The following is a 12,568-nucleotide window of genomic DNA, read 5'->3' as shown; positions in this document are numbered from 1 at the left end:
AGGAATAATAAGATGGCCAAAGAAAGAGATACAGACCACGGATGTTAAAACACGAAAGCTCCTCACCATGCATGGAGGGTTCCACCCCAAATCCAGCACCCTGAGACTGTATGCTAGCCGCAAGGAAGGAGGCCGAGGACTAGTGAGTGTAGAAGCCACTATCCAGGATGAAACATCCAAGATCCATGAATACATCAAGCTCAAGGCCCCAAATGACAGTGTGCTCAGTGAATGTCTCAGGCAATGGAGAGCAGAGGATACAGTGCTGGAGGACAGATCCTCATGGGAAAACAAACCCCAGCATGGGATGTACCACCGGACCATAACTGAAGTGGCTGATATCAAGAAGTCCTGCCAATGGCTAGAAAGGGCTGGCCTACAGGACAGCACCGAAGCGGTCATCCTGGCAGCCCAGGAACAAGCCCTGAGCACCAGAGCAATAGAGGCTCAGATCTACCACACCAGACAAGACCCAAGGTGTAGGCTGTGCAAAGAGGCGCCTGAAACAATCCAGCGTATAACTGCAGGGTGTAAGATGCTGGCAGGTAAAGCATACATGGAGTGCCACAATCAAGTGGCTGGAATAATATACAGGAACATGTGTGCAAAATATGAACTGGAAACCCCAAGGTCAAAATGGGAAACACCTCTGAAGGTGGTAGAGAATGAGAGGGCAAAGATCCTGTGGGACTTCCAGATCCAGACTGATAGGATGGTAATGGCGAACCAACCAGACATTGTAGTGCTGGATAAAGAACATAGGAAAGCCGTTGTGGTGGATGTGGCAGTGCCAAGTGATGGAAACATCAGGAAGAAGGAACATGAGAAACTGGAGAAATACCAGGGACTCAGAGAAGAACTGGAGAAAGCATGGAAAGTGAAGGTGACAGTGGTGCCTGTGGTAATTGGAGCACTCGGGGCAGTAACCCCCAAGCTGGAGGAGTGGCTACAACAGATACCTGGAAAGACCTCAGACCTCTCAGTCCAGAAAAGCGCAGTGCTAGGAACAGCTAAAATACTGCGCAGGACCCTCAAGCTCCCAGGCCTCTGGTAGAGGACCCGAGCTTGGAGGAGAAACCAACCGCGGAGGGTGAGAGGGGCGTTTGTTTGTTTTTAAATATATATAAAATTTTCCGCAATTCTGCAGGATAGAACAGAACAGGCCAAATCTGACACCATGTGTGCAGTAGATGCTTGACACTGGTAAATTCTGAGCGTTTCTTGGCCACTACAGCTGTAAAGTCAGGAAAGACGCTGTAGCATCTTTTCTATCTTAACGTGAAAATAATGCACCCTGACAAGCAGAGGTCTAGGAGGGGCCCTGTTTTGGGTTTTGGGCCAAGATCTCTATGAGCACGATCCAGCAGGGGGGGTTCATCCAATTTCAATAGATCCTGTAGAAGTTGGGAGGTAAATTCCCTGGGATCAGGTGTTTCTACCCCTTTCTGGAACACCAATCAGACGGATGTTATTACGGCGTGCTCTTGCTTCTAGATCCACACATTTGGTTTGCAGGTGTTTGGCCTCCTCCTTTAGGGTTTTCACAGTGGATTGCAGAGGTCATCATTGCATGTCGTGGCTGAAAGCTCTAGATCTTTGATGGTGGCTCCCCGAGAGTTGACAGTGGCTTGTATACAGCAGCTTTAAATTCCTCCTTCACAGATGAAATTTCAAACCGAAACGTATGCGTGACTGCATCAATCTTACTGTCCAGCTTGTCACAAATGTCCCGCTTCAGAACCTCCAGAGCTCTGGTAAATGTGACTTCATTTAGCGGCGCACCCGCGTTGGGTTCCTCACCGCCTTTCATCATAGCCGTTTGTACACAAAAGTGAGACACCGAGTCCTGGTCAGCTTGTCCCCGTTTCTTTCGAAGGTCTTTTTTATCTCCCATTTTGTCCGCATATGCAAATATGCAAGTCAAATTAATTCCCCAAGAACGTCGGCACTAGCTTGGCATGGAGACTGCTAGTGATTAGCTTTAGCTGAGACGTGCCAAAGTTTTAGAAAAAGTTCTGTATGTTATTTCTCATGCGCAACTCACACAGTGGCTGTCCCGGTGTGGGTACTGGATCGACTCGGGCTGGCAGATGGTCTCGGGGTCCTTCAGGGTCCTTCGACCAATGATTACGTCACACTATTTGATTGGCTGTAAGTTGGCACGATGACGTGTACGATAGTGATTGGTCAATTTATTGGTCCAGACAAATCACGCTCTTACAGTTACGGTGAACGATAATACTATAACTTTCCGTCATCTTATAGAACAGAAAATATTGTTCTTAATATCCTGATATTGCAAGGAAAGTTTTATATCCACAAAAATAAAAATTTCAAGACCAAACCACTTTTTATTACATTTCATTAAGAGCTCTGTTTTTACGTGCAATCCCTTATCTGAAAAAGAAAAATGGCTTGAAATTGCTTAGTTTTGTTCAGAAATACAAACTTTATGAGTACCCCTAACCACTGTTAAACTAGTTGGATTGGTTTTATGTTTTTTTATTTTTTTTTATTTTACTTATTTGTTTTGTATTTGTGTGTGTGTTATGTTTATTCTTTTCTTTTCTATTCTTTATTTTCTATGTTTATATGTTATGTTTGGCAATGGTGATTATTTTTCGAGGTAATGTTGATTATATGGTTATTGTTCGTTATTTAATGTATGATACCTCAATTGTCAATAAAGTTAAAAGAAAAAAAAAGGAAACGTAAAATCGCTAAGTAGTTTGTCCAACTGGTGTTACCGTAGGGTGACATCATCATTGCTCGAAGGACCCCGAGATGATCTGCCAGCCCGAATCGATCCGGTACCCCCACCGGTGGAAGAAGAGTTTTAAACTAAAAACTCTAGAATATTCTGTTCTAAAAAATAATTTTCAATCCAAATGTTTTCATCTACAATTCCATGTTATTTCTTTCTCACTCCACACATCTGCTCCTTGAATTTTGGAACTGAATGTGGCCCACAAGTTAAAATAATTGCCAACCCCTGAAATACAGGGTAGTGCAGATGAAGAACACTTGGTTAGGAGAGCTATTGCTCCTTGTTGCGAAAGTGGTAGTGGGAAAAACGAAAGTGTTGCTTGGAAATTAGCTAGATAAGCCAGAGAGACAAACATTCATGGTTAAACCCTAGTCAAGACGTTTTTGTACCCGGCCACTCCTTTCTGGGTTTTTCCAACCGTGCAAGTGAATTTGTATCTCCCCAGGAAGATGGAGGGTAGCAAAGGGAAAGGAAACTAGGATGAAATAACAGCAGACAGGTTAGATACAGTCCATGCTTCATTCATTCCCATATCTGAAGACCCAGAAACAAAGAGGACTGGTTTTTCTTTCTGTATCCCTACATTGGGAAAACATGTTGGAATTAAGACGTCAAAGGATCTTTCAGTTTTTGCAGTTGAAATGTTGGCAATATCATTTAGTTTACACTGGTCAGAACAGAATAGAAATTGAGATGGTATAATTTGTTCATAAAATGTTATTCTTCTGATAGCGGGTCAGATCTAATGTATGAAATTCGAGTTTGTTCTGGTTAGAAAAATTGAAGATAAGTATCAGATTTATGTGGGTACCAGCACATAGGGGGGTGGAGGGAAATGGCTGATTATCTGGCAAAATGGGCGTTGAAACGCGGTACAGAGATGAAAATTCCATTAGGAAGAATGGAAATTACAGCAATTATTAGGATGCGAATTATTGCAGAAACAATGGGAATGGGAGAGGAAAGGTCGACATTTTTTCAGTATTCAAGACAAAGTAGGGAAAGATATAAATATCAGAACAAAAGCCAGAGATCACGTCATAATATCACGATTGAGGATGGGACACACTGGTTTAAATAACTTAACTCAATTATCTTTGCCTGTTTCTGATACAATTATCCTCCTGCCTCGCCCTGTGCCAGAACAGCTGTTATTCTGTTTCTCACACTTGAAGTATTTCTATGATGATCATTACAGACTTTTCATCTCAAAGGATAATTTGTGGAATCTCTGGCTGATAAAATTTTGAGCAGAACCTGGAAACATAGAAATGCCAATCTTGCAGAAGATTTTGGGGTCAGAGCTTTACCTGCTGACTGTAGGCCTCTAACACTTCATCCAGGGTAAAGATGAAGCGGAAGTTGCCCAACCGGGATGTGGATAAAAAGGCCGGGGACTTCGCGAAGTTCGGCAGGTCGATCTTCCCGTTCATATTAGGGTACGTCTCCTCCATGAGCTGCTTCTCAGCAGCTTCCACATCCTCCGGTCTCACATGCAGGCTCCACCAAAGCATGGATTTACCATATGGATTCCTAAAGCCTTCATCCTGCCGGATTCCTTCCAAGCCCACACGTGTTGTGTCATGTTTCAGAAAACTGACCTGGAACTTTGGTTGAGGATATGCTGGGATGTCGTCTCTGTAGATGTACTTGTTTGGATGATTAATTTTTATAGCAGCCTCCTTCAGCTCAGGAAGCTTTAAATGCCTTTCTTTTACAAAATTCTCAGTGCATCCTCTCCTGTTTGTTCGCCGCTGCATGTTCAGGTGAATGAAGATGAACCAGAATCAAGTCCTGATCAAGTTGATGTGTTGCTTTGGAAAGAAGAGCGTTTGATTCTGGCGACGTGGAGCCGTCCTGCAGCAGACAGAGAAAATGCGGGTCAAGTTAGTGACTGTAGGATCTGTGCACAGACTGGAGATCCATCAAGAAGAAACTGGTTCAGGTTCTTTAGTTTCTTCAAATACTTTACAGTATTTCTTCACATGTTCATGAATAATAATGCCTTTTATATATAAAAAAAAAACATTTCACTTTACAAGACATTACTAAAAAACAATTAAATCATAAAGAACAGAACAAATGAAGGGGTCCATGATGGTGTAGTGGTTAGCACTCTTAACCCACAGCTAGAAGGTCCTGGTTCAAATCCCAGTGGGTTCTTTCTGTGTGGAGTTTGTGTGTGTTTTTCTCCAGAAAGTTCGGTTTCCAAAAACAGGATTTATAGGTTAATTGATGATCCTTAATCGTCTTTAGGTGTGTAGGTGTAACAGACTGGAAACCTGGTCAGGGTGAACCCCGCCGTCATCCAACAGTAGCTGGATTTGCTCCAGCAATCTCATGACCACAAAAGTAAATCAGTTCTGAAGATGAATGGATAAACAGACTACAGACAGAATTGACAAAAGATTCAAGCAGATGAGATCTGATGAAAATAATAATTCTGATGTTTCAAAGCTCAGAAAGAGATTTCTGCTGCTTTGCTTTTCATGGGTTCAAAGACCCACTCTGATAGAAATTGTGTTTTTGGTGTTTTTAACCCTTGTGCTATCTTAGATGACCCCACCCTTCATTGTCGTGTTTTCCCTACCATGACAAAGGTGGATAAAGGTGGAAAGATTTAATGTAATCCATGGACACCAGTGAAGATCACAAATCATTGAAGAAAAAAGGATCAGAGCACTGTCTAGTGGGTCTAGATGACCCAACTCCCAATGTTAAAGTGCCTAGGATAGCACAAGGGTTTCTATGATCTTGTAGCATTTTACTGAAGATCTTTAAAGAAAATTAAGCTTAGAATTGCATTTCTGAGTTGTTCTCTATTAAAATTGCGGTAAATCAGGAGCAGAAAAACGCAGTTGGAAAAATATTGTAGTTTTGACGTAGAAGCTACAATCAGCAAACTACAAGCTCTCTGCTCTGCTCTGTTCTGATGCATCACACAACTAGATGGAAGAATCGTTGATTATTATAAGATTCCTGCATTGGTTCCCCATATGCTTCAGGATTGATTTTTAAGACACTTTTAACAGTTTTTAAATGTCTTGACGGTCTTGCGCCTTCTTATCTGTCAGATATTTTAGTCAAATAAAAATGGATCCTGAGATCCTCTGGCCCAGCTGTAAAAACTGAAACTTACGGAGAGGCATCTTTTCCACACTATGGCCCTCGTTTATAGAACAGTCTGCCAGAGGACCTGAGTGCTGGAACCTGCATCCCTGCTCTGCTGTAGTGAGGCGGGTCCCCGTCTGTGATGCTGCACTTGGCTGACTATGGGGTTGTCCATGGAGGAGGAGATCCCAACTGCTAGCATTTCCAACAGCCAACTTCTTTCCATACACAGCCTGTTACCCAATGTCTATTTGCATCGGTTTAGGGAGTTGAAGGTTCTGTGTGGGAGTGTGTGTTTTTGTGTGTGTCTGTGTGTGTGGGTGGTGGCTGGGATTCAATTCTATTGTGCTTTTTTTAATCACAATTTTTTTGGTGTACAGAAATTTCTGTTACCTTTTGTATGAGAATAAAGATTGATTTGATTGTTTTTTTAACAGTGGAAAAATACTCTTTGTTATAGCTGGGGCTGTATTTGATTTTGTTTTGTTTGTTTGTTCTGTGTTTTGTGTATTATTTCTGTATCAGAGTGGGACTTGTGTTTTTTTGTGGATCTTTGTTTGTATGTCTGTGATTATTTTCAGGTGTGCTGGCAAGGGTGTTGGACAAGCTGGTGGAGGCAGCCTTTAAAGCCACCACTTGGACCTCCAGCCGGTGAGAAGGGTGCCTTGCAGCAAAAGCCTCCACAGCAGCTTGGCCCTCTTCTCCATTTTGTTTTCTTCTCCATTTTGTTTTCTTCTCCATTTTGTTTATGTCTTCTCCACTTGTTTTAGTTTGTGTTGCACTTTGTAGTTCTTTGTAGTTTTGTCTGTGCCCACTCTGTTTAGTCCTTTGGTTTATGATTTTGTTTAAGTGAAGCTGTAGGGGTGAACCGCCATTTTGTTTAGTACATGTTTTCTCCTGGTTTTGTTAGGTTAGGGAGGTTCGCGTTCTGTCTTTGATTTCCCTTTTCTTTCTTTGCAGGTAAGATTACATGTTGCAGTTAGTTGGGGTTTTGTTTGTTGTTTTGGCCTGGGTTCACCCTGAAGCCTTTTAGCTTCACTTTTAGTTCTTGTAGGATGTTTATTTGTAAAATAAATTTGGTTATTTTATGGAGACATTTGTTTGGTGCTTTTTGTTACAGTCAACTTTGGTAGCCAAACCTTTACTTTTTTTATGTTATGCCCCCCCCTAGCACCCCTAGACACAAAGGGGGCGTAACACTCATCCATTGATCTGCTGTACATTGATCATGAGCCATATACAGTACAGCTTCCATAAACGTCTTTGTTTTCATCATCTGAGGAATGATGATGGCGTGTCATGGCTGCCATTAATTGTATGAGCGCAAAGATAACTGAGCCAGTGCATTCAGGAACTAAGTGAGCGAACCTTACAACCGTACAAGCGCAATGCTAACCGAGTGACCCCACATTTTACAACTGCATGGCTGCAATCCTAACAGCGGCGATCCCAAAGCGGCAATCCTGACCGACGATCCTACGCGCTCGCTCGGTTTGCGAGCATTGTTTAGGGGGTGTTTTTGTCACTTGGGGGCGGTAACCTTTTTTAGTCACAGACCGTGCATCACACATCTGGGCCTTTAATAGTGCTACCTCTGAATCACTCAACCCCCTCATTAACCATTTTTATGCCTCTAAATAAACTGTATAAATAAAACAGTAAACCACTCTCACTGTGCAACTACAGCCAGCAAAAAAACACATACATTTGGAGTATTATTTTCTAAGATATTTATCATTTCACTCATCCAAAAAATCAAATTATTTGAAGACTAAATCCATCTTCTTCTCTTTCCTCAATAACGGTTCAACACCATGTCATGTAGATTATCATCTTCAGTTCCATCAATAAGTCCTTTCCTCATCACCTTGAACACACCATCCCAACACTGTCAACCATGGTGGTGGCAGCATCATGGTTTGGGCCTGCTTTTCTTCAGCAGGGACAGGGAGGATGGTTAGAATTGATGGGAAGATGGATGGAGTCAAATACAGGACCATTCTGGAAGAAAACCTGATTGAGTCTGCAAACGGGCTGAGACTGGGACGGAGATTTGTCTTCCAACAAGACAATGATCCAAAACATAAAGCAAAATCTACAATGGATGGTTCACAAATAAACATATTCAGGTGTTAAAATGACCAAGTCAAAGTCCAGACCTGAATCCAATGGAGAATCTGTGGAAAGAACTGAAAACTGCTGTTCACAGACGTTCTCCATCCAACCTCACTGAGCTCCAGCTGTTTTGAAGGAGGAATGGGCAAAAACGTGAGTCTCTCGATGTGCAAAACTGATATTATCCCAAGAGACTTACAGCTGTAATTACAGCAAAAGGTGGAGCTACAAAGTATTAACTTAAGGGGGCGGAATAATTTTTCACACCCAATCTTTTTTTTTGTTTGTTAAAAAAGTTTGAAATATCCAATAAATTTTGTTCAACTATAATTTTGGTGAAAAATCTACAAGTGGGACACTTGTTTCATATTTTTACGTTTACAGCCTGAAATGTGGGCCGAACACTTTCGCAAGGCACTGTAAACGTCTGTACAAGTAAATAGATGAAACTGTCATATCATATTTGAGAACCTGACAACAAGTTCACACTACAAAGAAATATGATTTTTTTCCCCCAAACACTGTTTAAACACACAAATACAGGTGCAGACAGAGAGGTCTACTGTAATGAGAAACAAGCACGCTTCTGTTTCCTGCTTAGAATTTCAATATCAAATCAGATTAGCATCATGACAACTTCAAAATGAACTAACTAAACCATGAATAAGCAGCAGTTAGGATTTAAGGCGTATTCTCAACCAGCCTAAGCAACAGTCTGTAAACCAGAGCTGCCCTACCCTGATCCTCCATGCAGATCCCTCCCCTGCTGTTTCCCAGCTGTCCCTTCCCTCCGACTGAATACACCTGAGCCAGGTGATCAACACGACGTTGCAACAATTCACTCTGAAAACTAGTCAAGTTACTAAAGAATGAACACACAAAATGAGGTGAAACACAAAGAGTTTCTTAATTTTGGATGAACAATTTTCAGATGAACAGAATAACTGACATTTTCATCATCATTTTGCATCCTTTCCAGACATTAACCCCCCCCCCCCCCCCCCCCCCCCGTGAAGAGCAAACCTTTTAGTAAACGTGTTAGAATAAATTTGTGCATACGTTATCCCATATTACTCAGAACTTTTGTACTGCTGTGTTATCATATATGACAAAGTGTGTTCATTGTTTTTCTGCGAGGAATGTGATCCTGGGAATGCAGTAAAAGATTTTGTATTGACCCGGTGGCAGCTGTTGCAAGAAATGGACCTAATCTACAGCGGTGAACAAACGATCACAAGGGATGTTTTGATTAGCTTCCTGACGATGTCAAGAAATGTTTAGATTAGTTTCCTAACTTTTGTGAACTGTGTGTATGTGTATATGTTTGTACCCCTTACCCTTTAGAAACACATGTCACATGTTGTATGCTAGGAAACGCCCAGATTCTAATAAAGGTGGGAGCAGAGCTTTGCAGAACTCAGAGGAAACTACTTACTTTACTTACTACTTTATTTTGATCTCCACGTGGAATCAGTTCCTCCAGTCCGCGTCCTTTCTTTTGGCATACATATAGTTGAGAAATGTTGGTTTAGGTTTAGATCCAACAAAACGTTTGGTAAATTTAGAAAGATATTGCAAAATAAATAAGATTGTTTAAACACAACATGAGGAAAGGTTTCATTCGAGGTGACGGTATTCTCAATCAATCTGATTGATTGATTGATTGATTGATTGATTGATTGGTTGGTAAAAGTGTGATAGCTTGCAGCTTAAGATGTGCTTCATGGCGGCTGGGTAGCTCGGTTGGTAAGGTGAAAGATTACCACCAGGGTTGAATTCCCGGGGGGAATGAACAATGTGGGGTCAATTACCATATCAATGGTAAGCAATCAACATCAGCCAGTGACAGCCTTTGGGCAAGACCCTTAACGTTACTGCCTCCCGAGCGCCTGTCGCCTGCAGCTCGCTGCAGCTCGTAACTCTGTGTTTACCACTGTGGCGTGCAGTCCGATGAGATGAGACAAGTGAGGCATAGCTTCACCTGTCATAATGTTGATTAAATAGAAAAAGGTAAATTAAGTAAACATTATTTTCCACTGACACGATACTACCATAGAATAAAGTGATTATGTGGTCTGTTGTAAACAAACAGAGGTCCGACACAGAACGAGATTATCTTCTAAGGGTGCTTTTATTATTGTTATGATTATTATTAGGGAGGAGACTGCAAAGCCTCCAGGCCAGAACCAGCAGACTCAAGGACAGTTTCCTCCACCACGCGATAAGGAAACTCAACTCCCTCCCTGCCCTACCCCCTCTGCCCCCTCCACTCCGTGATACAAACTCACATTGAAAACTTTCACACCGATTCAGAACATCATCTTCACCACAGACAGCCATCACTGACTCATCTACCGTACTTACTGCTCTTTGCACTGTTGTCACTTTAAATTGCCACTTTAACCTTGTCATTGCTCTTTTGCACTGTTTAGTTTACTGTTATTCTTATTATTATTACTGTCATTTTATCTATTTGTTTTGTTTATTATTTTATAAGCTGCTTGCACTGTGGGGTGAGAGAAAAAATCAATTTCATCTGTGCTGGATGTCTTGTGTATGCAGCATATTTGACAATAAAGCTGACTTTGACTTTGACTTATTAAGTGCATTTGCAGCCAAAAAAACAGCCTTCTGAACCCTTCTCCGGACCGCACACTGTAACAAAGCATCTTCCCTGCATGCGAACACGAAGCTACGAGGCTCCAGCTGCTCTGCTCAGAGACACGGTTCTCTCTGTGTGGAGCAGCAGGTTCATTCTAACTGCCACAGATCTTTTTACAAAGTGGGTTGTGGCAAAATCTCTCTATAAACATTATAAAGAATAATGTCAGACACAACTTACGAGGGAAAAGAACTTTTAGTTACAAAAAGAAACGTGAAATGAAAATATGTAGAGCCTGAGCAGATCTCCAGGCTAAGCAGTTTGTCCAAGTGGGGCTACCGTATTGACAGTATCCTCAGTCGAAAGGACCCAGAACGGTTATTGCAGGCCGAATGGTTATGGTACTTAGACATGGCTCACTTGACAGCAGTTTGATGAGAGTGGGCTGGCTTGATTCCAGTCACCAGTTGATGCTTCCTCTATAGATCCTTAAACGAAGTGGCCACGGTGGCTTTCTTCCTTTCACAGTCAGTGTCTGAAAATGTCATTGGGCAGACTCTCAGCAAATCTACGTATGGAGTTGTCATTCGCGATGTCAGCTGGGCCTCAGCTGTGCTGTCACCACTCCTTATGTAGTCTTTTAATGAAGTTCCCCAATTGTTTGGCTCTTTTTTAAGTGTAATGTACAGGTTAAAAAAAAAACAGGCAACCACATTTTCCACGGCAATAGTGAATTTGTAATACAAAACATAAATTCATTAGGGTACCTTGTCTCAAGACTTTATTTCTACGTGAAGGAAGATCTGGAAAACTGTGGTGGTTCTTATTGAAGTTCTCTGCTTGGCTGTGGTTCTGTAATGTGCTGCCTTAGTTTGGCTTTGACTGAAGGTGTTTTTGGGGGTTTGGGCTTTCTTTAAGACGGCCTAACATTTACCCCAAGAACACAGATGTTAAACTCTAACACTGAAGCCGACACAGGCCGGCTTACTCCTAAGAAAAAGTCCTCAGAGAGCCTGTTTGTGCAATGGGAAAGAGAACAAAACACACAACAGTCTGCATAAGTGTTCCAACCTTTGCAAGGGGAGAGCCAGAAGAGTCAGCAACCAGCAACGTGTCTCGTCTCTGATCCGATCTGCTCTGAGCTCTCACCCTGCAGCAGGCAAATTTATTAAATATGGGCGGGAAGCAAGTGATGCAATGGCTCTGTGTATTTATGTGCATAAAATCAGCCTATGGTTGCCTGTGCTGTCACAGGACACAGGAAAGTCAGCTGTGACACACCGACTCCTTTTGCAGAAGTGTAACAAAAATTCTGGTTTCCTGTGTGGTTCTTTTCTTTGTGAAAGAAATAGTTAAAACCCTGACACTTACAGACACAAGAACAAAATATATCACTTATTTTACTTTATTAATCACAGGACTTTGCCAGCAGAACAAACAACCTGCTGGCGCCCAAAAGTATTTTATCTAATCAGACTCCCCGAAGGAGCTGTGGACAACTGTCCTTGGCTCCACCAAAACAAAGCCGCTTCTACAGAGTGGACTACAGCAGCTGTTCTTAGGGTTGATAACTGCAACTCACCCCCTCCCTGCTTGTCCTCGGCTTCCCAACCCCCTCCCTCCCTCCTCTGTGTGCTGCCCGGAAGATGTGCCTGGCTCGCGGAGCTGCACCTGATGGACAGACTCATGGGCCCCTCCCCCCCTGAAGCGGTTTGTGTGACAGCGAAGCTGCCTTAGCCTGTTGGAGAAGGAGCTCCGCTGACCATCCAATACAGGATGGAGAGGATGCTCAGGATTATCCATGATGGATACCAGCTTATTTAAAGACCTCCTCTCCATCACAGATTCAAATGTGTCCATTTTACAACCAATTACAGAGCCAGCTCTTTGGATCAGTTTGTTCAGACTATTGCTGTCCCTAGCAGATATGCTGCCCCCCCCAGCAGACCACCGAGAAGAACAGAGTGCTGGCC

General features: G+C 42.4%; 1 protein-coding gene across 1 annotated transcript in view; it reads right to left on the bottom strand.

Annotated features, from left to right (window-relative positions):
• The window catches only part of LOC144981366 (uncharacterized), a 30,498-nt gene extending 18,769 nt beyond the window's left edge, over positions 1-11,729 (bottom strand). Inside the window, exons 1-2 of the mRNA XM_078930556.1 lie at positions 11,667-11,729; positions 4,078-4,624 (exon numbers count right to left, since the gene is read on the bottom strand). Coding sequence (XP_078786682.1) covers positions 4,078-4,527 — 450 coding nt within the window. The 5' untranslated portion in view covers positions 4,528-4,624; positions 11,667-11,729. The remainder of the gene's footprint in view (positions 1-4,077; positions 4,625-11,666) is intronic.
• Positions 11,730-12,568: the final 839 nt, after the last annotated feature.

This window comes from Oryzias latipes, chromosome 14, assembly GCF_053564925.1.
Source record: "Oryzias latipes strain Hd-rR chromosome 14, Olatipes_Hd-rR_3.1".
Taxonomy (NCBI): Eukaryota; Metazoa; Chordata; class Actinopteri; order Beloniformes; family Adrianichthyidae; genus Oryzias; species Oryzias latipes.
This window is presented reverse-complemented; position numbering and strand designations above follow the sequence as displayed.